Source organism: Galendromus occidentalis, unplaced genomic scaffold, assembly GCF_000255335.2.
Source record: "Galendromus occidentalis unplaced genomic scaffold, Mocc_1.1 scf7180000077488, whole genome shotgun sequence".
NCBI classification, from domain to species: Eukaryota; Metazoa; Arthropoda; class Arachnida; order Mesostigmata; family Phytoseiidae; genus Galendromus; species Galendromus occidentalis.
Window position 1 is genome coordinate 1,379,727 of NW_003805476.1, and position 23,394 is coordinate 1,403,120.

The 23,394-nt window shown below is 51.3% G+C and overlaps 1 protein-coding gene across 1 annotated transcript; it reads left to right on the forward strand.

The window, feature by feature from the left end:
* Nucleotides 1-11,280: 11,280 nt before the first annotated feature.
* Nucleotides 11,281-21,730, forward strand: LOC100903620 (choline/ethanolamine kinase). Its single transcript, XM_003746084.2, has 9 exons — nt 11,281-11,435; nt 16,891-17,110; nt 17,352-17,501; nt 17,835-17,968; nt 18,093-18,262; nt 18,587-18,717; nt 18,839-18,913; nt 19,057-19,271; nt 19,440-21,730. Exons 1-9 carry the CDS (start codon nt 11,296-11,298, stop codon nt 19,492-19,494), a joined length of 1,290 nt encoding a protein of 429 aa, XP_003746132.1. The 5' UTR covers nt 11,281-11,295; the 3' UTR covers nt 19,495-21,730.
* The last annotated feature ends 1,664 nt before the right edge of the window (nt 21,731-23,394 follow it).

Consider the following 23,394-nt stretch of genomic DNA (forward strand, 5'->3'; position numbering starts at 1 on the left):
ACTCCTAAACTCTTGAAGAGCGATGTCCGCGCGGACATGAACGTGGTTACTTCATTGCATGTTTTGAGCTTATTGAAAAAGATCATTCCTACTCGCCGACTTTTCCCCCGATACACAGCATTCTTGCGGACTTCAATATCCATATTATCCAGAGACGATTCTCTAACGGGGGGGGGGGTGCTCTCAAAACACTCCTCGGCTCACGGTCGTGCGGATGCCGTCATGACCTCGGTCCCGATAGCGAAAGAACATTGAAATTCCAATCGAAATTAGCGCTTTTCTGTCGGGAAAGCCGCGAACTTGTTCTGGAAAACTCAAAGAAGCGGGAAATATCGTTGTGTCCTGTTATATCACAGCTCAAGTCATCGACAACGTCTTCGATTCCGCTCATGGAATTCCGGCTCACGCGCCTTTTGGCGTCTACTGTCTCTCCAGATTCTGTGATACATACGTCTCGGGTGCGGACGGGGTGTGATGCGTTGCTTTTGAAAATCCAGTCCCCGCCGACTTGGAGAGATTCCGATACAGTAAAAGCTCGTTATAACGACCCCCATTACAACGAATTTCTCGGTACAACGAACAAGGAATTTCTCCTGCTTCGGCCAGCTCGCCATAGGGGTAGTGTTGAGCGGCATTCGTTACAGCGAAAGCTCGGTACAGCGAACCAGTTTCGTCGGTCCCTTCGTGTTCGTAGTAACGAGCTTTTACTGTACATGGTCTCTCAGAGAGGAGAGAGCACCGATGTTGTTCTCCTTTGAGCGATAGTCAAGAGAAAGTCTAGAAGTCATCGGTAGTGTGTCGGAGAGCCGAATATCTGAAACGTTCAGGACCAGTGACGTGTCATTCGCGAGCACGAGCAGCCCCGGTGCGAGCCCCTTCGGCGGCTCATATTCGAGTTCCACCCCTTTCGGTCGGAACAATATCCCTCGCCGGCGGCGAAAAAAAACTGCCACAGGTCTGAGAACCCCAGGTTCAGGTTTCTGAATTTGAGTTTTATCCTGATCTCTGATATTCTTCAGCGAGGACAGAAAACAATCTTAAGGCAGTCTACCGCGTGTGCCGTCACTTTCTTAGCACATGATCGCGGGCCTGCCCGGGCTCGATCGGGACGGTTGCTCGTCCACGCGCACAATAATCACTGCGGCTCGGAGGAGCTCCGCCGAGCAATAAGTTTTTCCGGGAAAGGTTGAAACGAGTTGTCTCGGAGTAAATCGGTCCAGAGCCCACGCAGATAATCTGCCGATGTCCGATAATTTGCTCGAAAGACCAGTACGGAACCCTTTTTTTTTGTTCAGGCAATCCTACATCCAACATTGATGCTCGCGAAGTGCCCACCCCGACCTGTGGCCTCTCTGCTGTTGCGACAAGGCAGATTATTTATTTATATACTCGACCCTAGTCCGCTATATCGTCATACGACTGAATGTTTCTTCCCATTCATGTTTCCATCGAGGTCGTGCTGTATTCCGGTGAATTCTCTCACTGCTTAGTCACCTTGAGCGGGACTCAGAATCGGAGGCTCCGGATCCTCCAATGGAGGCCGGAACGACACGTCGATTCTCGACCCTCATTAGGTTAAGCAAGAACAAGCGAAGGCATGTTGCGGCAGGAATACACCACGGGGCAGCGACGCCGACGCGGGGTTGCTCAAGTTGCTCGAGCCCCCGCCTACCGCGACTTCGGGAGCAGAAAGAAGTTTCAGAGCGGGCCTCTCAACCGCATTCCCCGCGTTTGTGATATTCTGGGAAATGGCGGATCGGCGAAGCTTCGGGCTCAGGAAGAGACTCCATCGCAGGAAATAGTGGAGCGGAATGTGGAGCTTCTGAGAATCGGACTTCACGAGAGACCTCCGGCATCGCCCGCTGTTCTTAGGAGGCGGTCGCCAGCTAGAACTGAGGCTAGGAATCGATACTGATTTCGCCATACGTGTACGTGCCCCCTCCGAGCCTCAATCGATCAGTGGCGCCGATTTTCTAGCGTCGAATGGAACGATACAACGCCCGGGCTCATTGCCGCCCTAGCGAGAGTCGGTTCCAGCGCTCTCATGCGCGGTGCGGGAAGATGAGATCGAGCTGATCAGGCTTAGATCCAGGCTCTCGCTGCCGCGAAGATTCTTCACGTAATCGACCGAGGGTCCAAGTCCCGACCGATTCCTTATCAGACGAATCAGCAGAGATTCTGATCCGATAACTTCGTCGGCGCATTGATTCCAGCGCGAAGAAAGCCTCATGAACGGCTGACGTCGATTCCAAACGCGGATCCCTCGAGGGGCGTCAAACATGAGCTGGAGTGGCTGAACTGAGCTCACTGAGGCTCGGGGCTCAAAGAGTTGCCATGTGGCGAGATTCCGACGGACCGCCCGCTGAGGGTCTCGAGCTGTGTGTCTAGATCGCGATTGGGAGCACATGTGACCTCTGCGGCAGAAAAAGATCTAAATGAATATCGCGGCACGGCTCGCCGGATGGGAAACGCAATGGCCGCGGAGCTGCGGGGGAAAGCTACGTCGCAGGCGTTCCACCCTTCCACATCGGACCAGATAGTGTCCCCCTCTCACAATCCCCCGATTTGCGATGCACGAACAATCTCATGTGGAGAGCATCAATTGAGCTCGATCAGAAATCCCTCGAGACCCGCTGCTATCCGTCAAAGACAAGATGAAGCCGGAAAACATAACATGAAGCCTCTACCTCGCCCATAGACTGCGAGCTCGTCTCGGCCGATCATCAGCCCGAGCACACCAACGGATTGCGGGCGCCTGCGAGCTCCGTAATCTTCCCTCACGATCAAATGATCAGTCACGATACTCTCGCGGAGCCGCCATCCAGATCTTCCAGCACATTCACTCATTTCCGAAGCCGATTGCTCACGCGCCTCGCGAAAATGGACTGGAAAGGTGCGATGGCGTTCAAGGCCAGGAGGCTCAATGGCACGTTTCTGTGAGCGAGTGTCCCATCGGATCGAACGACCCAAACCACGGCCAGAAAGGGATGGAGACGCTCCTGCTCGAATTGCCGTATTTATTCTAATAGAATGGCATGCTCCAATTACCGGCGTGCTCCAATAGAACGGCACCCGTATGAGATTTCGGAAAATAGAGCGGCATGCTCCAATAGTACGGCATGCTCTAATGGAACGGCAGGGGGAACTTGAGGGAAGGTGGTATAGATTGTTAGATTCCGTGAAGATATCAAGGGTATACAAAACGATTCATCGTAAGTGAAGGCAGAGATCGTTTAGATACTAATTTTTGGAAAAAACACGGGTAGGTTCCATCAGCTCTAATAGGGACCGCCCATCCGGTGGGGGATCGAAAAATAGAGCGGCATGCCACTCTATTAGAATAAATACGGTAGTTCCCATGAAGAGCCCGAAAAATATCGGCATGAGCTGACTCTTTTCTTTCGGTGGAGCAGCGAGCAGCTCGCGAAATGGAGACCCTGAAATTCTAAAAGGAAGTGCGAGTGCGAGAAGGGGCGGAGGGACTGAAGGGGGAGGGGGGTAGAAGAAAAAGGTAGGACCACCCCCGTCCGCTGTGTGGAGGGACACCGTCGGATGTGGAAATTTCGGAAATCCGGGAATGTCCACAATGAGCTCACACCAGGATCCGCGCCTCGATGATTCCTTTGAGCATCTCTGCCAGCTCACTTCCGGTAAACGTAAGAATCACGTACGAAAAAAGTGGGATTCGTTCGATACGAGACCTCACACATAGGCTTTTTGTAGGCTGAAAACTACGAAAGTTCTCGTGATGAAGTTCCGGAGATGTCGTCCATCGGTCGTAGCTTGAAGTCAGACGCTGCATCGAGTAGGGAACTCATCACCCATTGATTTGGCGACCAAGTAGTCGCGGAAAACCAACAGCCTAGTCTAAGGACACATCAGGTTTGAATTTCGATGGCGTTGGAGGCCTCGCTCCAGATCAAGTCGTCATAGGTGCCCAGTGGCGTTCCCGGGATTTTTTTTGCAGGCGGCTCGATCAGATCTCTTATGAGGATCAGATCCAACGCAGCGACTGCTACTATCCTATGTTCCCAGTCCCGACAGAGGATCTGGTAGGGATATAGCCCCTTCGACGCGGCCTCGACGCGACGTCCAAATTGAGGGTACTATCGGCTGCCATCATCACGGAAGCTGGGGGGTCAAGCGTATTCCTGCATCGGGGGACCGTATTTTTCTTGAGCTACCCTTCTGAACGGAATCCACCAGCGCGTTGAAATATCCCTCGAGCCGGAATAATAAAGGGTCGGAAGATTTGCGGTTGTTGCCCCGAGTTCGCTATTTACTGCAAATTCTCGACGTGCGGTACGATAGCGAGCACATCCAAACATTCGGTTGCTAGGATAACGAGATCGACGGAGGTCACGGAGCAGGTTCGAGTTCGTTTCTGCGAAGTTTGCCACAAACTACGTATGAGCTAGAAAGCGCCCATCTCACCGATTTCAACACCAATCAGCTCGAAACTGACTCTGGGACTCCATGAAGGTCTGGGACGTCCGCCACTCCGGAGTATCAAAGGTCCCCCTTCTTCGTCGTCATAAATCATGTTTCCCACCCGCCTTTGCCCGCCAATTGTTGCGGAACGCCGAGGCCGACGAATATGACTTTCCATGGTACGCTTGGAGGTGTACAGGAGTCGAGGGCTGAATCATGGATAACTCACAGGGTCAGCGTCTTACAGGAGTAGAGAAAAATTATGACAGTGAGAAATGCTGGGCGATTCAGAGTGATCTCTCTGAACGCTCATTTTCAACACGGATGGGCCCATCACAGAATCATGAATCTTCTCAGATCCTACCGTAGTGAACTACGGCGATATGACTCACCTCGAGAAGAATAGTAGGATAGTACTCTTTTAGGGTAGTTTTTCTTTAGATGGCGGAGGAATATTGAATTAGAGTTTAGCTGTGGAGAGGTGATACCCGGGTGCCCACCCAAAGTTTGTTCTGTCCGCTCGTAGCGAAGAGAAATATTGGTCACGTATATTCCATAAGATATACCACGAACGAGCGGGAGAAGACAAGCTGGAAACATGCTGATTCGCAAGACTGCATAGATTCCATGAGAATCGAATCATAAGTGATTCGGGGAGATGGATCTCATCAAAATCAAATGAGACGCGAGACGGCTCGGTGCATTTTGCGGTATCTCTTGACCTCTCGAATCTGGAATTCCAAACCGATCAGACTTTCCCGAATCGCAGCTCTATCCGCTGTGAAAACTTCAGCGATACAGCTTGTGAAATCGGAACCGATTCCTCGTTGCTACCCGCTTCCAGGGATCGGCGGAAAAAGGAGTAAGCGTCAGCTCTAACGGAGGGTAGGCTCCGTAGATATCCCGGAGGGAGACTTCCCTGAACAATAATTACGCTTTATGTACAAAGAGACTTGTCAGAGGGCTCGAGCGAAATTGAGTGTACGTCCTCATGTAGCCAGATATCGGACATGCTCTCAATTCTGGTAGACCCTCCTGACAATTCCCTTTATTCCCGATTTAAGCTTCAGAATTTCCACCCGACAGCGGTATGGAGTCACGGCACCGCGCTCAACTCGAGGAGAATCGTTCGATTACCCCGGAGAATCGTTCGATTACCCCGGAGAATCATTCGATTACCCCGGAGAATCATTCGCTTAGCGAGCTAGAATAGTTGCAGCTCTTTTATATGGAGGTTTCCCACCAGTTCGCGAGGGATTCTATGAGGATGATACGATAATTCGTTATTTGTGCCCAACCAAATAAATAATTAGTCAAAACTTGATAGCACCCTTGAACATCTTCGGAGGATCAAGTTCGGTCGCTGAGCCGCCTAGCGACCATCTTCACGTGTCGAAAGAATACAAGATTCTCGATAATCTTTCTTACCTCGAGCATTCTTCGTCAGATTCCCCGATGGGATTGCCCAGTTTATCGTACTCCCCGAGCATCCCGAGACTCTGCGGTCCCCGAAGAGCATTCTAGCAGTCCGCCAGAGGGACCGCAGCCCACGTTCTGTGAGATGCCCAACTAATCTCACTCAGTGGTGAGAGAAGTCTCGGGAGTCGACAGAGAAGAGTGCATCGTATTCAATAGAAGCGAGGGTTCCGATTCTCCTCTTCAGATTCGCGAACAACAAATCGGCGGAGAAAGTCAGTGCTTATCACTATCTCATCTTGAGAGAGTTCGATAAGATGGAACTGCGGCCGACCGAAGTCTCATTCGCAGGGAGTGCCCAGTCGTTGTCGGCGCTATAAACAAATTAGACGCTGCTAATCTTTATGGTATGAAACACTTGTGGTGATCATTGTTTGTAACATAATAGCGAGTGACAGCACTCCCCATGAGGATCGGATTCACCAGGCAGTCGGATGCCGGGAATTCCGGGCGAATATCTTCTGAGATCCGTCTCGTCGAAGCACTCGTAAATTCTGAAGAATCTGGAAGCACTTCGGGATGATTCCCCGCGGCATAGACCCTAGGATTAATCTTCGGAAGATTGGAACGTTCGGTATTGGATTGTTGCCAAGAGAGTGGCCGTTGCTCCGCGGAGATTATATCTTGGCGTACGTGAGGCTCGAACGCAGAGTGAACCGCAGGAATTTACGACCTTTGGGATGCGTCGGGGCATCTTCGGGCGGCGACCGGTCTTATTTACAAAATATGTTTTTTACGACATTTGCAACGCGGTGTTTACGGCGGGTCGAGATGGAGCTTGGTTAGCTTCCGGACTGGGTCCGCGAAGAAATGTTTCCAACTCGACCGCGGATGGAAATTTCCAGAGCTTCCAAGAGTATGGCCGAATCCATGAAATCTGACACCTCGAACGGAATGCGGTCGGCGTCGTGTGGCGCAAGTCCAGATATTCGCTTCCAATAACAACATAACTGATGACCATCATTCCCAATGAATATTTCACAACTCGATGAAGGACGCAGAATTATCTAAGAACGGGTCTCCTGTTCGTCCGTCTTCCTGCTTGGCCTGGAGGCAGTGTCTCGGGTTCCGCATCACAGTCGATGGCACGCTCCAGCCGCGGATCGAGCGGGAAATCTTGGGGATTCCGGAAGCCGAGGATGATCCCCGCGGTCTGAGCGACACCTGGACACGAACCGGATTTCTCTCTCCCGCATTCTCTGAATGCCTGCGATCGACCGAAAATCCGATCGAGCTTCTCAGAGAGTTCATCATGAAGGGAGACCGGTGGAGGATTTCGCTGAAGACTTATAGCCCGCGGTATATCCTCACCTCTTGCTTCGCAGAGCAAGTTTTGGAAAAATATGACCTACCATTCTCAAAAAACCTGTGCTGACTGGCGTCGCGACTTTTTCGCGAAAATGGACATTGCGACTTCTCGATATCAGGTGGATTTTCCGTCGATTCACCGTCCCGATGTGCGCATTAGAGATCATTCGCCACTCCTGCGCACTTTAGGGAGGCGCTGATATCATCCGCCTCGGATTCCCTCTTCCATGCTTCATGTGGCAAGATTGATCCTGATGCTGATCGGATGCAAACTTCGATTCGCCCCTGATGAGAATCGTTCGAGACTTCTCCGGTGCTCCGATTTTCGCGTGAGGCGTCAAGTGTTCTGTCTTGGGAGAAGCCTGATCGGGATGGATGAATACAATGAATGAGTAGACATCCGATAAAAAACATCTCTAGCGCAGCCTGCACGAGAAGATGCTCAACGGTCAGCACCCATCTCCTAGATTTTCTTCAGAAGCCGTCCATCCGTCGACAACGCGGTGCTAATCAGATGGTTTCCAACCTTGATTTTTCTGTGGAAGCGCCTCCACAATCGAGAACGGGAAGTTGGAATGAATTCTGTATGCGGGCTGTCCCTGCGAGTCGCTGAGGAGGCTCGATCTTGAGGAGACGTTTCTGCGGGTTATCCCCTACATATGGCACCACAGGGTGATCCATCATCGTTCCGATTGGCACTTAGTATATGTAGCGCGCAATCATCGGATATGAATGATACCGAGTTTCTTAGAGGCCGGCTGGTGCTGGTATTCAGATGTCGCAATGGATTGCGATAAGTCAAGCCGAGATTCTCTCGTCTCATACCGCTCGTTAAGAATCACGATTTTCTGAGTCCTCTCCAAGCAGATGGTTGCTGAGGAAAACATCGCAAAAATCGACAGCAAGATTCTAGGGATTTTTTTTGAGAACTCGCCCGCATCGGATCTGAATTTTATTGGGTTTTCTAAACAACAGAGTAGAGCTCCATGAGATGCGATCGGGAGCTCTTACACATGACTCCGGTCTTCGGCCGCGACCGATCGATTCGCTTGGATTATGGTACCCGGGGGAATATGGATGAACAACTTCCATAGTAACTGCTCTTCCTGATGTCGAGGGGGAATTCGTATTCACGGCCGAGTAATCGACATTGCGATGTCTTCTCTGGGTACCGGGGGGAATATCTCGCGGGAAAGGGAGCCCACGAGGCGTGCCAAAAAATGACGATTTGTCGCCCTCCGTTCCGCTGCACATGTAGTTAAAATAGCCCGTCGAATCTTACGACCCCCTGAACCCGACACGTTCGTGGCCGGAAATAATAGTGAATGTCGGCCCACGTGATAATGCTTACGCTAGAACATACATATTGCTGGCTACGATACTCGAACGATTCATCCAGTTCTTCTATCTCTCCTTGCTGTCTTAATCAGCGCTGACTCATCACACGCTATTGGGTTTCTCGTTGGTGAAACCCTGAAGGCTGTGACGAGGTCTCAGGAAGAGTTACGGAGGCGCATCACTTCGAACGCGCTCTTCACCCCCGATGGCGCCCCAGAGAAATATTTTCATCATATGCCGTCGACGTAAGGCACCGTCGTCTCCATCTCGAAGCATTCGAATACACTTGAGTCGACGAGCGATGTTTGTTTCCAGCGAGTACAATGCACAATGACACATGGAATTCCCGAAAGTGCCCCGCTTACACGCAGTCATTCTACGTGACTTGTGAGACGCAGGAGAAACTCAAGATTCCATGTCCAGTATACAATGATCGCTAACGAAGAACAAGATGTCATGTTGGCTCATGCATACTTGACATCGGCGAATGCTGATCCTTGTCGGCCGCGGAAACATTCGGAGGGATTGGTATGAATGCGGTCATGCGTACCTCGACATTTCATGGGTCAACCCCCCCTTGTCCCATGGACGCTTATCTTTAGGATCGGAAGTATGCGCTGCGTATGAATCGCGACCAGTCGCGTAAGCGCGCCGGAGGTTGCACGTCCCAGATTATTGGCCATAATGAGGAGCGTCTCCAACGCTCGGGGTTTTTGACCGCAAAACGAGCGATTCGCGATTCAGATTAGAACGGAGAAAAACCGAAACACCGCGGCCGGCACTCTGCTCTCCTTGAGACAGAATCACTCTCTCGCTTTTCTCTCCCAAACACTCACGCGACTGGGCTTCTCAGAAAAATAAGAGTCTGAAGGACTCGAGGGAAAGAGTCAGCCGAGTCTGACAGCCCTTTGCCGCGGCGAGATATCCCGACCTGCGTCAGCGGTTCCGGCTGGGGATATTCTGCTGACCTGATATCTTCTCGTGGCCTTGCTGTCCTCGTGCTAGTGTCACGCCTTAACTTACGTATCTTTTCCGTCCTACCGTAGTTCGTATCGGAGATTGTGGGTCCGGTGTACGATTTTTTTCCTACGATTAATGCTGTGCTTCCTCAAACGTTTTCGTCAGCTCTTCTCGATAATCTATTACGCGCTGTGACCGTCGGAATCCTTACAATCTTCGCTCGACGGCCGTATTCTCAGATTTCATGTAGTGCCATTGTCGAGCCGTACACTACACTATTTACTCGAGAAAAGAGAAAAGGACAGCGTTGTGTTTCTGTCCTAGTTCGGGTTTAGCAGGGCCTTGTTGCTCTGTAGGCACATTTATGAGATTTGCTCGTCCGCCTTTTTCTCTCACCGTTCGAACTACAGAGAGCAGAGATGAGACGTGAGCAGAGCGACGCACGTCCTGCGACAGGCTCTCTACGACGGTCGCGGCCGTCTCGATGACGCCACGCATTATATGAATCATACAAGGTTACGCACAATACTCCCGATAACAGAACTGTTTTCTTCGACCCTCTCGCGCAACAGCGACGTGCGGAACCTGGCCAAGGTTCGAGGGTGTGGCCTTATCGAGGTGAAGGTGGCTGATGAGCGGCGAATTATTTACATTGATTCAGAGATGCAAATGGCTGTGGGTGGTGGATTGACTTATGATTCTCATTGATCGGATCGACTGCGCGCTGTTTTTTTGTAGTTCAAGCGAGAAATGTTCCATCCGGAATCTAAGTGAGGGGGATTTTCTTCTGAGTCGACTTCGATCAGCGCTCTCAGTAACAGTTTTGCTCCCGAATGGCGAAACGCTGAGCTGCGCGCAGGTCCTAGCCAGCCGTCAGCCGTCCCTGAACTCGATGTCCATTCGCGATGGAGGCGAAAGAATCATCCAACAGCAGGCATCGTTGCGTCGTGGCCTCTCGACCTACGACGGCGGAGACCCACTCCGTTCCCAGTCGCTGTGATTCTCATTCATTCCATTGACCGACGGCGACCAGAACACTCGAAATACGAATCGGAAAATCATTTCATCAGCAGGTGGATCCCTGGATCATCCACTTGAGCCGTGGACTCACATGCCACGGAGGCAGTTGTTGTATTGTTGTCCTCTTCCTCCGGTAGCGACCTCTCCCACAGAAACCCTCTCCAAGAAGCTTATGGCCGCCTCCTATTAATAACAAGAAGACCGACCCGCGTGCCTCCAGTCTTCGCGGTTTGATGCAGAGAGAGGATCACGTTGAATAACTTCCACTGCTTTTCCCCTCGCATTTCACAGCGACACTATCGACTACTAGCACCGATCGTTGTTTCGACTGCTGCGAGTGATATCGTACAAGCGAAATCAATATTTCGGTTCGCGTCGACATTTATTTTCTCCCTTTTGACTCCGAGTGCACTCCCGAAGCCCACGCAAACTTCGAAAAGTCTCTTCGTTTCGAGAAGCATCGATCCAGAGGAAATTCGAGAAGCTCCATACCAGTGAAAAACTCCAAAAATCTTCAAGCGAATCTCCGTCATCATGTCCAACGAGAAATTCGCCGGAATCCAACCGCTTGGCTTTTTGCACGACGTACGGACCGAGCGATCCAAGCCAATGAAGACTCTTCCCATTCAGAGAAATTCCCACAGAGCATCTAACAAGAATCGGAATTTCAACCTCAACTCTTCGAGCTCGAAAAATGTTACCAAGAACGGCTTCAGCAATTCCTCTGATGTTCCGAGTGGCTCATACGCTTCGCTCAACTCAATGCCTGGATTCTGCGCCCCATCTGGCCAGAATATCACGCAGTGGCTCTGCAGGCACGCCGTCAAAGTGAGGAAGATGTGTCGTAGAGCAAGCGTTTCTTCGACCGAGAAGAAGAAAATAGTGCAACAGAAACTCGCCAGGTTAGTCCCACGGAATTTCTGTGCGTAGTTTTAGGTTTTCCTCGTTCCTAGGAATGCGTATCCACGGATCGGCGTGAAGAAAATCCAGCTCCTCCTCGAGTTCAGGCGGATCAAAGATGACTAGAGGCAATTCTGCTCGCGAACGTGTCGCGGCGAAAATCCCCAACATGCCAAAACATGTTGGGCGCGTGGGGCTGAGACGGTCGAGGCGACGGGCGATCGAACTCAAGCCCTCTCGAACCCGGGTCCCGATGAGAATCTCCACGTGAGAAACTCCGGCGTTGAGATCAGGCGGGGCGTGCACTCTGTTCAGGGCGCGCGAATCTAGGGCCATTAGCGGGGCGAGACCCGCCCGCGTTATAGCGCCTCTCTGACCTGACTTTCGCCTTCTCTTCGACGAGGCGTCGCTCAACCGAAAACTGAATTCAAACTCCGGATGGATTAGAGAATTTTGATCAGCGATCCAAGTATCGCAGGGAGCCAAGCGAAGTTTATCACTTGCTGATGCAAGACGTCAAGCTGCTCCGCAGAGATCAATTCCAAGATCGTACTTGATTGATGCTTGAAGTCTGATTACATCGTACATCACTCTGATGAGAGCTGATGGAAACATCCCAAGTCAAGGTTAGATCGTCCTAATGAGCTGGCTGGCTCTTCCCCTTGGTAGGTCTTGCCTTGACCTGGAAACAGTGGTGTTGACCGCAGATCTCAATGCGGCTGCTCAGCCTAGGATCGCTTGCAGAATCAAAGAAGACTCGAGGCCGTGAAAGCCGGCTCTCCTCATCTAGATATCCCATGAGGTTCACGGATCCCGGAGTCGACCGAAACTTCCAATGTTGTGCCTCGATCCGAAAAGCTTTTCCGTCGAGTCCATCCAGCTGGAACCCGCATTGGTCGAGAAGGAGAAACTCAGCTCGAATTAGAGGGCAACAGATGGTGCGGTCAATTCCGCATACGTGGGGAAAGTTTCTCCAGTATGATCCGTCTCCCAAGTGCGCATGAGGCTTGTGACGAATTGTCCAGTTTTGGGGAGGAGATATTCGATGGCGAGCGATGCGACGGAGCAAACGTGGCCCTAGCTGTATGCATTCCGAAGGTCGCTAGGGACTTTCGGGGAACCAGCGTTTATCTCCCTGTTCACGAACTGCTGACGGAGCATGACGGAGACTGTCTCGTCGTCGTGTGGATCTCCGGCTACCGAGTGTCTCACGCCTTTCGATACAGATTACGACAATTCTTTAGTGAAAAAGTAAACCTTCAATAGAGACATCCCGATAGACCCTAGCAATCGTATCTGACAACATGAGAGTCGGTACTTATTCGTGCAATCAGCGCAAACCTCTGCAAATCGACCGAAAACTTCGCTCATGCGCTCGGGACGCGGCGAGCACCGATATGGAACCTAGATATAGAAAATTCACCACTTTGATGAGGTAATTTGTCGTTGGCGGGCAAATCAATTTAATCTAAGGGACGATGCGGGTCCCAAAGCGATTCATCGATTCAAGTTTTTTCTCGAAAACCGCCTCAAATATGTATTATGAAACGCTGCGAGCAGATCTGCCGGCTCCAACGCGGAAAGTGTGCGGCTCGAGGCTCAGCCCCGCCCACAGATGAGTCACAGCGAAGCTCTCTTGCCAATGGAAAATTCCATCGAGGAGGCCTTAGTGGAGTCTGAGTAGCAGTCGTCTGGCGCGCAGACTGAGGCATTTCACCTGTTGGCTCAAGATTATTCGAAGGAACGGGTACTGCATCGAGACCGAATAATCGTTTGATTCGCCGCTTCCGGAAACAGGCCTCGCTTCCGAAATGAACCGACGCACGGCGAGACCTGCTGCGAAGTAGGTTCTCTCGCTCCTCGAGCGTGTGGGCCGCGCGGTTCGTTCTCGAGTCGAACAGGAGCTCCCGATTCCATTGGTCCAGCCTGCACCGGCAAAGAAGAATAATACTTTCAAGCCCGGGATTTGGAGTTTTGTAGCACCCCAGCTCCAAAGTCACGCTCTCCAGAGTCCAGGTGTTGTTTATTCGACGGAAAAAAAAGCGTGATCTCGGGAATTTCCGAGCATTCCGGACTGGCTCGGGAGGAACATCTTGACGAGCAATAGCTCCGGCAGCTCGAGTTGCATGGCATTTCCATTCACCTTCGAATGAATGCTACGGATGAGCGGACGATCAGACAGAGTTCTCTCGGTCCTTCTATGAATTTGCCTTCGTAGTTGCGTGTGCGTTCGCTCCAAGGCCCAGCCTACGAAGCCCCATGTGTTCTCTCTCGCTTCCACTTTCCTAACCGGCCCTTTGCCAACGCCGAGCTGGTCGAATGTCAGTTCTTCGTTCACCGTTGATCAGGTCTCATCGGACGGTCGTCGCTGCGGGTTCACCCGCTTGTCTGCCTTGTTCAAGTTTGACGAGTCGCCGCATACCTTCTCGCCGATTGTTGAACTGTTACATATTACTTGTTTCCTGCTGTCGTTGACCACTTGGAGTCAGCTCGGTGCCGTGTTGGCCGAGAGTCAGTCGCGAGGAACGTGTCTGTCATCGTGCGAACGGAGGCGCGCGCGCGCGCGGGCAACGTAGAGCTCGTCAGAGCGTCTTGAACGTCAGGTGGATCGAACTCTGCGACAAGGTTCGCGTAGAAGACTTTAATCCCGCGTGATCAAGCAACTGTCACAATTCCAGCCGGAAGCTCAACTAGTTCAAGCGTCTCGGCCGCAGTGGACTCGTCTGAGGTCGCCCAGAACTTAGATCAGTGCAAGATGTGCTCCACGATCCACGCCCATGAGCAGAACATTTCGTTCATCTCGTTGCTTCCGAATGTCAGGTATATCTTGACCCTTTTTTCGAAAATTTTTGTTTCTGATTCTCTGAGACTCTGGACCGAGCACTGGATCTCAAAAGCTTCCGATCCGTGCCAGGAGTCTAGCGATTCGGAACGTCATCCTAGAGTCAATGAGCATATCACCGTCTGCTGGCGTGTCATTCTCAGAGATGACGGCTACGTCTGTCTCGAACTGAACGCGCCATTCGTGCGATCGTAACAATGACGATGAGTTGCGAATCGATCTGAAACTCGGTCCCGATTCCGACCGTACTCGGCACCAAGTATCGTTTCCTGCCTGGAACTTGAGCCGCATGACGATCATTCGACGAATTCGCGCACGAAATATTCCAGCCGATGCCACAAATTTCGCCGTAATAATGACCCAAGATCGCATCTTATGATGAAGCTATGATTCGCACCCTCTTAGTATGTATATCGAATTATTCGCGTGTGAGAATCCGTGAGACGAGGGCGAATCAGCAAAATTCACGGCAATAATAGCGAGACCTTAGACCGAGACCCATACCAGGGCTCGAGTCTGAGCTCGGGTCTGAGGCGGTTTGCCTCTGTGAGGCAGCATTATCGGCGCCAACGTGGCCCTTGCCCAGCTCAACATATAGTCGCTGCCATGAGATGCACGAGGCAATGATATTCGTACCGTCAGACCATGCTTCCGAAGGCTTAATGCGCATTTTACGGAAAACTCATGGAATTCGAAATATTTTACGGAATCAGGGTCGGAGAAATTCGGTCACTGAAAGCAGCCATTTTCTGGTCGGTGAAGACTCCAACGATCGTTCTTGTCAACGGGTCGTCAACCTTATCGGAATCGGCTCCTTTCCAAAGGAGCGGCGCTAGCGAAATCGACTCGTCAGAGCCTTTCTCGTCCAGAAGAGAATTCTCGCCTCCTCTGGAATGAGATTGGAGCCGCTGGAAGGTCTGCTGAAATGAGAAACAAGAGCCGAGCCAATGTTTGTCCGCTGAATAATTGTGGATTGCTCTCGCCGACCGCGCTTAAATATTCAGCGCTCCCGAGCCCCCCTCAAACTCGCCGTGACGTCTGGGTCATTTTTCGCAAATCAAGTGTCAATCATACCCCAAGGTTCATTCGCTCACCCCGCTCCGACGTCGATTTCTATTCTTCTGAGGACGTGGCGACAGCGCTCGGTCGCTCTTAGCCTGTCATCGACTAGACGGCGACGTAATTATTCTTCTCTCATCGACCTTGATATTCCTGGTCTGGGAGGGCCCCGCGTCGGTAAAGACGAATGACTGATTCGGAGGGAATGTTCTGCTCCCACGAAATTGGAAGCGGAAATTGGGCATTAATCAAAAGTTGTCATCGAAGAACTGCGCAGTTCGCATTGTTCGACGTTGAGCGCCACGGTTTTTGCGCACTTAGAGTCGGGTAGGTTTCGGCCTTGAACCCTCCCCCATTCCTCTTCACCAATCCACCTGTCTGGCAGCCGAGAGGACTCGAGTCGAAGCTCGAAGACAAGCCTAGACTCTATCTCCACCTCTCCTTACTACATATCAATGCCCGGTCTGGTTCGTATCTGAGCAACGGAGCAACAGTCTGAGATTATCATTATTATTTGATTATAACCAGTTTATGCCTCGTTCGCCCCCATTCGTATCCTACGTGCTCCCGATATTCGAGCTCCGATTTTATCGGAATTCCGCACCGGGTAGCTCATGGAAGGATAGCTGACAGGCTGATAGGGTCATCCGGCGCATCGCAACTCCGCCCGGGAGATGAGACTGGCGAACATCACTCGCAAGCGTGTACTTCATATCGATCCCATCGATCTCAACTATGTCTTGACCGCGTCGCAATAGTCTCTCAGACGGAATCCGAGCAACACTGACGCCTCGAAACCTAGCATACTAGAACGAGCTTTGAGGGTGGAAAGGTCGAGTTCAAGAAATGAACTCTAATCTCTGTCCGTAGATGTCCGAGACCGTATAAAGTCCATCGAACGATGGAGTATGGTCCTCCCGTGCGTTTCGGGTTGCAATCAAGTCTAGCCGTGGAGCTAAATCGGTGTCAGACGGGTCGCCGATCTCAAAGTCCGATACGGATACATTCCCGATAGCGACGAGAGGAGACGAGAATAGCGTCGAATGAAACAAGGAATACCAATGCGGCGCATCTCGGTGCTGGACAATTTCACGCGACAGGAATTCCCCGAGCGCCGCAGGATCTGCGACCCGTCGGAGATTTCCGTCTGTGCACATACTCAGAGTATGCGATGATGAAAAACCGTCCGAAAATAGGCAATCTTCTACAAACAGGGATTCCCATAGCCTGTCCCTGGACTTCGGCTCGGCTCTGGCTCGCGACTGCGACGGCGAGAACACTCCGGCAGTTTTCGACGTGTGAGAACTCGGTTCATATGGGAATGTTTCCCCGCTATCTTGACGCCACAAGCGTCTGAATCGTAGACTGCCTGAGAAGAAATTCGTTCTCGAGACCACCGTCATCTCTCGACTCGCTCGGCAGCCAGGGCTCGCAGAGTTTGAAGAATGCCGAGGCGGAGACTCTGAAAAGTAGACCGAATCGTCATTAAATCGCTCCCGCGATCTTTCATAGGGACCGTTCTATAATAATTATTATATGTACGATTGATATTTCAGCGAGCCGGAGAAGAACGTCTCCGTCGCGGACACTTGCGTCGCGTCGAACGAGATGAAGAACAAAGCGTATAAAATTTGCCGAGAGTTCCTTTCTGGGAGTTGGAAGTCGATCTCATCGAACGATATGATCTTCAAGACGGTTGGCGGAGGCCTCTCGAACCTCCTCTACTACTGTTCGTTGCCAGAGACGCACACCCCTCTTTGTGGGGAACCTTCTCAGGTGAGACAGGACGAGATCGGCCCGGAACGATCCGGAGCTCGTATTTGCTCCGAGGAGCGAACGCTGGGTCTCAATGTCCCATGCGATCGATCCTGAGGCGAACCCCAGAGACTGGATTCCTGCGAATACTAAGTAATTCGAGTGAACGTTTTCCGCAACTGCTCGGACGTAGAACGTTCCGTAGCGTCGGCGAGGTCCAACCGACCTGCGATTGCGTCTAATACCCACTTTTTGTTTCCAGGTTTTGATGAGAATGTACGGCCAAATTCACGGGGACCAAGACGCCTCGACTATCACCGAGTCGATCATCTGCACGCTCCTGTCAGAGAGAGCTCTGGGACCTAAACTATTCGGCGTGTTCCCAGGCGGCCGACTGGAGGAATACATTCCGGTAAGATAGAATCTCTAGCCCGAGCCAAGACATCGATACTCTTGGTTTTTTTTTGTCGTAGATCGACCGCTAGCGATCCGATCCATTCTTATCCACCGTCAGTGGCGGAGACAAGAACACGGAGCAACCGTTCGCTATATTTAGCCTACCGGCTCATTAGGCACTTTTGTGACGCAGCATGTCTGCCTCGCTTCGTCGGGCTCGGCAGAGTCTGATCGCGAAGCCGCAACAACTCGAGCGCGGCTCCATCTTCAAATGTGTGTCTAGATGTATTTCGTTGTTTGTTCTCTCGATGGAAAGCTTTCTGACGCAGGTCTGTTTAATTCTTTGCAGGCTCGGGCTCTGGTTACCGAGCAGATTCGCAAGCCGGAGATTTCCTTGTCTATCTCACGGAAGCTTGCTCGGCTGCATGCCCTCCAGGCACCGCTGACAAAAGAGCCGACATGGCTGTTCGACAACATGGAGAAGTAAGTTTCCAGAACGAAGGCCTCTCAATGATAATTGCGAATTTCCTCGAAGACATCCAAACAATGAGCGTCTAGACGGAGCGACTTGCGGTCATGGGTATTAAATTCCGTGGATCGGTTACAGATGGCTGGCGGTCCGCAACGAAATCCTCCCGAACTCGATACCGAAGGCCGTGAAGCCTTTCGCGAAGAAGCTCATGGAATTCGACTATAAACGAGAAATGGCTTGGCTGCGTGAGATCTTCAAGAGGGCTCAGAGCCCGGTGATGTTTTGCCACAATGATCTGCAAGAAGGTTAGTTTGACGGCTCTGGTTCGGCTCCGCGACTCTGGCGGTAGCCGCCGCGAGGTCTCGAAGCCTCTCAACGAATGAATACATATGGTCTGCGTCGGAACTGTGGTTTGTTTCCTGATTTGCCCGTAGATTCACATCCGAGGTCGGGACAACCCTTGCTGACGCACGAAATGCAAAGGTCGAGGTCGATTTCTGTATTTTTGTTGTTGAACGAAGCGCGTAGCGAGACATGATCGACTCTAGCTCCTATCAAGATATGCGCACTCAAAGTTCGTTGCGGATGTGTCGCCACCCGTGCTCACGTGAAGCTTGAACCGATTCCAGGCAACATCCTACACATGGAAAGCAAAGAAAGCGACGGAAGCTCGGCAGATGAGAACCTTGTGTTCATCGATTTCGAGTACTGTTCCTACAATTACAGAGGATTCGACATTGCAAATCATTTCTGCGAATGGGTATGTACTCGCAGAAGTCTCACGGGTGTGCTCGATTCAGATCCGATGCTGGACTTGTCTGATTTCGACGATGCCTGGCTTCGGTACCTCCGAAAATTCTGACGTCAGACTCTCTTTTCAGGCGTACGATTACAGCCACCCTGAATACCCGCTGTTCAAGGAGTCCATCGATCAGTACCCCACCGAGGAACAGAGGGTGTGTATTCGATCGCACTGCGACCTACTTTGTATACGAGATCGCATGACGGCTCGAGAGGGAACCCGGGCGCCGCTTTTCCGCGCGGAGCGGAGCGCCGATCGCCATCGACAACGAGTTTATAATTTTTCTAAAATTCGCAGCGCGCCTTTTTGGAGGAGTACCTCAAAACTCTGAAATCAAGCTCCATCCACGGGGACATCGATCCGAAAGTCAACACGATCGAACATCTCCTGGAGGAAACGGAGACTTTCACCTTGGCCTCTCATATTATGTGGAGCCTGTGGTCGCTGAACTCGGCTCATTCTTCGAAAATCAATTTCGGCTACTGGGAATACGGAGCGGCTCGACTCCGCAGGTGAGTCCCACGTTTTCCATTACGAGTTCACGACCTGACGTTTCGACCTAACTTCGTCGCAATAGAAATGTGGAGATCCACGTGGGTTGATGCGAGCGTGTGCGAGTGGCCGATGTGTTTCCTTCGATGCACAGGAGCACAGAAGAACGTGACCTTGATTCCTTTCAGATATCTGGAGCTCAAAGAGCGTCTCATGGAACGACTCGAGCTCTCTTCCAACTAAGGGAGGAGAAGGGAAACCAGGGAATTGCTGATACGACAAGATACCATTGGCCTCTCCAGCTCCTCTAGCTTCAGCCAACGACTTTTTGTGCCGTTCCAAGAGTTGAAATCTGAAGACGTTTACCTTCAGAAATCTTCTGCCCTCGAACCCCCTCCCACGTATACACGGCGCGCAAAGCGACCGGAAGTCGACGTTGCGACTCCGACATTTTGACGACGGTCCTGGAAGAGGATGACGATCGAGATGCGGACACTAATTAACGAACAACTGTTTGCGCATGACAGAGAATCGGAGATAGAGTTAGAGAGAAGAAGAGGGCGCCAACCTAAAAATATAGACACTAAGTGATATTTTTACGTTCAATGTTAATCTCGATGGCTTGTCGACCTACCTATTCTACGGTTTCGCTGTTCGAAAGAGGAAGAAAAGATATAAAGCAAGGCGCGACTTAGGCTAAATGATCTTCAATGGTTTCCGAAGTCTTTAAGGAAGCTTGAGGTTGTTGAAGTAGCGGAGGCTCGCGAGGCGATACCTCCGACGAAGCCGAGGTATCAGGCTTCGATGTAAAGTCTTTGAGGAGCTTTTCCTTTTTGAATAGTCACGAGATGCTCCTTTGAAGCGCAGCGTCCTGTCTATTGGCTTTGTGACAGGATGCTGCTGCTGCTGCTACTCTTGTTGTAGCCGGCGGTCGTAAGACTTTATCGATGGGGAACTATGGGAGGTATCTTGAGGCTTAGGTGTTCTCGCGAGCTCACGACAGAACGTATCATACAATTATTTCTATATATATCATTAGCTGTATACAAGTACGAGACGAAATCCCTAGGTAGATACCGCTGCAGAGGGGAAATCTGACTGGCATGAGACATTTTTCATATCTCGGTTGAGGGTTCGTTTTTGACCTTACTTAGAGACCAATAAATCCTAGTTAGAAGAAGAGGATGCCCAAATGCTATGCCACGGAAACCTTTCGAACGTTGATGACCCGCACACTTCCTGGTACATAATTGTTCTCTGTAAATTGATTGACCGTTATCGGTGATATATAATATATTTATGATAAACGGATCGTATTTTGACGGAAGAGTTGAACTGTTGAGCGACGGTAGACGAGTGCGAAGAGAGAAACAAAGTGAGAAAGAGAGAAAAGATCACTGAAAGACGGACGTGAAATGATGCCAAAGCGTAACACGTATAGTGATGGACTATTTTGTTATAAAAATTGAAAACCTCCTGTTCTTATGTTTTTCTTGATAACATTCGACAGATCCTTCATCACGGACGAAGAAAGGTTTTCTTTCCTCTTGGTCTCAAAGGACGTTAACCGTACAGGATGATCAGCTTCTGGTTTTTCTCGAGACTCTTAGTCGTCACCATCGAGCGTTCACGCTCGCGGCAACGCATGATCCGAATCTCAGGGAGTAAGTGTGGGAATCAAATTGAACTGGTTTCCGGGGAAGTATTTCCGCTTCGGAGACATTCTCCTTCTTCTTCTAGAAGTCGATAAGTATTACCTGAACCCGAGACGCGGAAAAAAACGGACGATAATGCGGTGAGTCTCTTCTCTGGAATCTCGCCCCTTCGTGGGAAGAATCAAATCGGGACGAGCCTCGTATGTATTTCGGAAGTTCGGAGTTCCGCTGTCCGTGTGCCGAGTCGGGTTTCCCGCCTTAAGCGTTCTCTGTTCCAGAAAGGGTCATTTTTATTTTTACTTTGAGCGCGCGAAGACCCTGACGATCCCCTGAGGGACCCGTTCCTCATTTTTTCTCACATCTTGTACTTTCTCCCCTTTCGCTGGGGATGAATCTTACCGACCGATAGCGCTCCGTATTTATCTCCTGCATTTCGCTCTGGAGATTCGCGATATTCGACATCCCGCTTGCCCACGTGGGCCCAGCAGGAGTGAAGTCTAATTTGTCGGCCGCCGCACCGTTCCATTTGAGTTCATTTCGCGCAGATAGAAGTTAAAAGTTGCTTCTAAAGTGTCGTCTGTATGACGGAGAAGGGGACCAAATGGCACATCGATGACGACGCGCCACTGGACTTCCGGGAAAGCGGTTGTGGGGTCGCGAGAGCATTCCACGAAATGCGCATCGGATTCCGTCTGAAATGAAATCGGACGGCTAGGATCGGTTCGACGCTTATGGAGAACGACAGCCTACGTTTCAACTCCTACTATGTCTATGTGAATGTAAGAAAAACATGAGTTTAATAAAGGTATTCATGTCTTTAATATCCATGCGTCCTATTCACTCGAATTCAGTATCTCCCACGATCCGCGGGGCTTACAGGATAATTTGTGGCAGCTTAGGACAACTCCAGTCTGTTATCGCCACATCCGGCTCATTCTCATGGGGAGAAAAGGATTCCGGACTGCATTCCAATATCGACCCGTATCGCTTATGAAGGGACAGCGGAGCTCGAGCGATTGGGACGAAAAATCCGCACAGGGGATGCGGGGAAGACTGCTGCATCCTCCTGTCCGAACCTCGGTAGATTCCTGAAACGCCTGCAGACTCTCGGCGTACATTCAGAAGTTTGACGAACGAATCTCCTTATCGACTCAACTTCCGTCTCGTTTAGGCACGCCCAAAGATCCGGTTCTCATCCCGTGGCTTCGAAGTGCCGTGGCTCGCGCTTGCGCGTCTGCCCCGCTGGCTCTCCCTCCATGGGATAGCTCCCCCGATATATCGCCGGGTACTTCGTCTCCGTCAGAACTTATGAGGAGCACACCGGAGGCATCGCCGATCGCCGGACAGAATAATCTCGGGTTCCGATGAGGAAACTGATTCGAGACCTTGCCGTGCTGCAGTGACGGAAACTTTGAAGGCAGCGGGTCGGAGCTTTCTCGAATTCCCGAAAGGATAATCCGTCCGTCGAGGATGCCACAGCAGCATGGAGAAGAGCGAAGTTAGATGGAGCGATGGAGAAGAGAGGGATTCTACGTTCTCGTGTTCCGGGATCTTCCGCACAATACGGACGGGAGCTCCGTTTATCTTCCAGGTTTCGGCTGCGGGATGAGGTCCCTTCCGGGCTTGCGCATCAAGTATGTCACTCGAAGGGTCCTAGGGTACTCGACTCAAGGTTATACTTTCCTTACGATCCTCTGCTCCAATACACAGTAGAAGCCGTTCGCCCACGAGGGCCGTCTTGACTGACTCAGGACTCATTTCGGCCATCTCCGAGTTACTCCAATGCCGCGTAAGCCAATATCCTGCATCACGCATCTCAGGGCGTGCTGAAACTTGGACCCATTCCCGAGCATGGAGTCGGCGCAGAGCAAATCAGGGCTGGGATCGGAATCGGGACTCAAGGGCTGGGAATCGGGTAGCATCGGCGGATTCATGGGGGCTCGAACTCGAGGCATTTTAAGGCCCCCAAGAGAGGAAATTCATTATGGTTGTGCTTTGGAACTCTAAAAAGAGCGAATGAAATGCGTCACCGTGTCTGGTCGTACGACTGAGTAAGGTCTAAGGCTTCGGACATCGCTCGTGGCATGGCCCCCAGGGACGGATCCAAGAGACGAATGCCAGGAAGATCAAGACCGCTCTCGGATTATCATCATGAGAATCCCCCGGATCGTACCTAGTTTTTCTCGCATGGAATTAGTCTTCCCTCTGACACCGGGACCGATCGGTATGGCGATTCATTACGCGGTCCCTCGATTCTTCTTCATCGACGGGACCTTCCACATTCGTACCCGATTCCGACGTGTCGAGTGAGCTTGAGTTGAGCTCACGCCTGCGCGAGTTGCGCTCGGGTGCTTCCCCCTGAACATGCTGTCAAATCTTTTCTCGGTAATTTGAGTCTCCAGTCGGGCGCCTCGATATGTTCGACTATCTTACTTCCGAATGCCCAGGACGGAACGTTCTATTCGCTCGGATGATTTTTTCCGGAGCA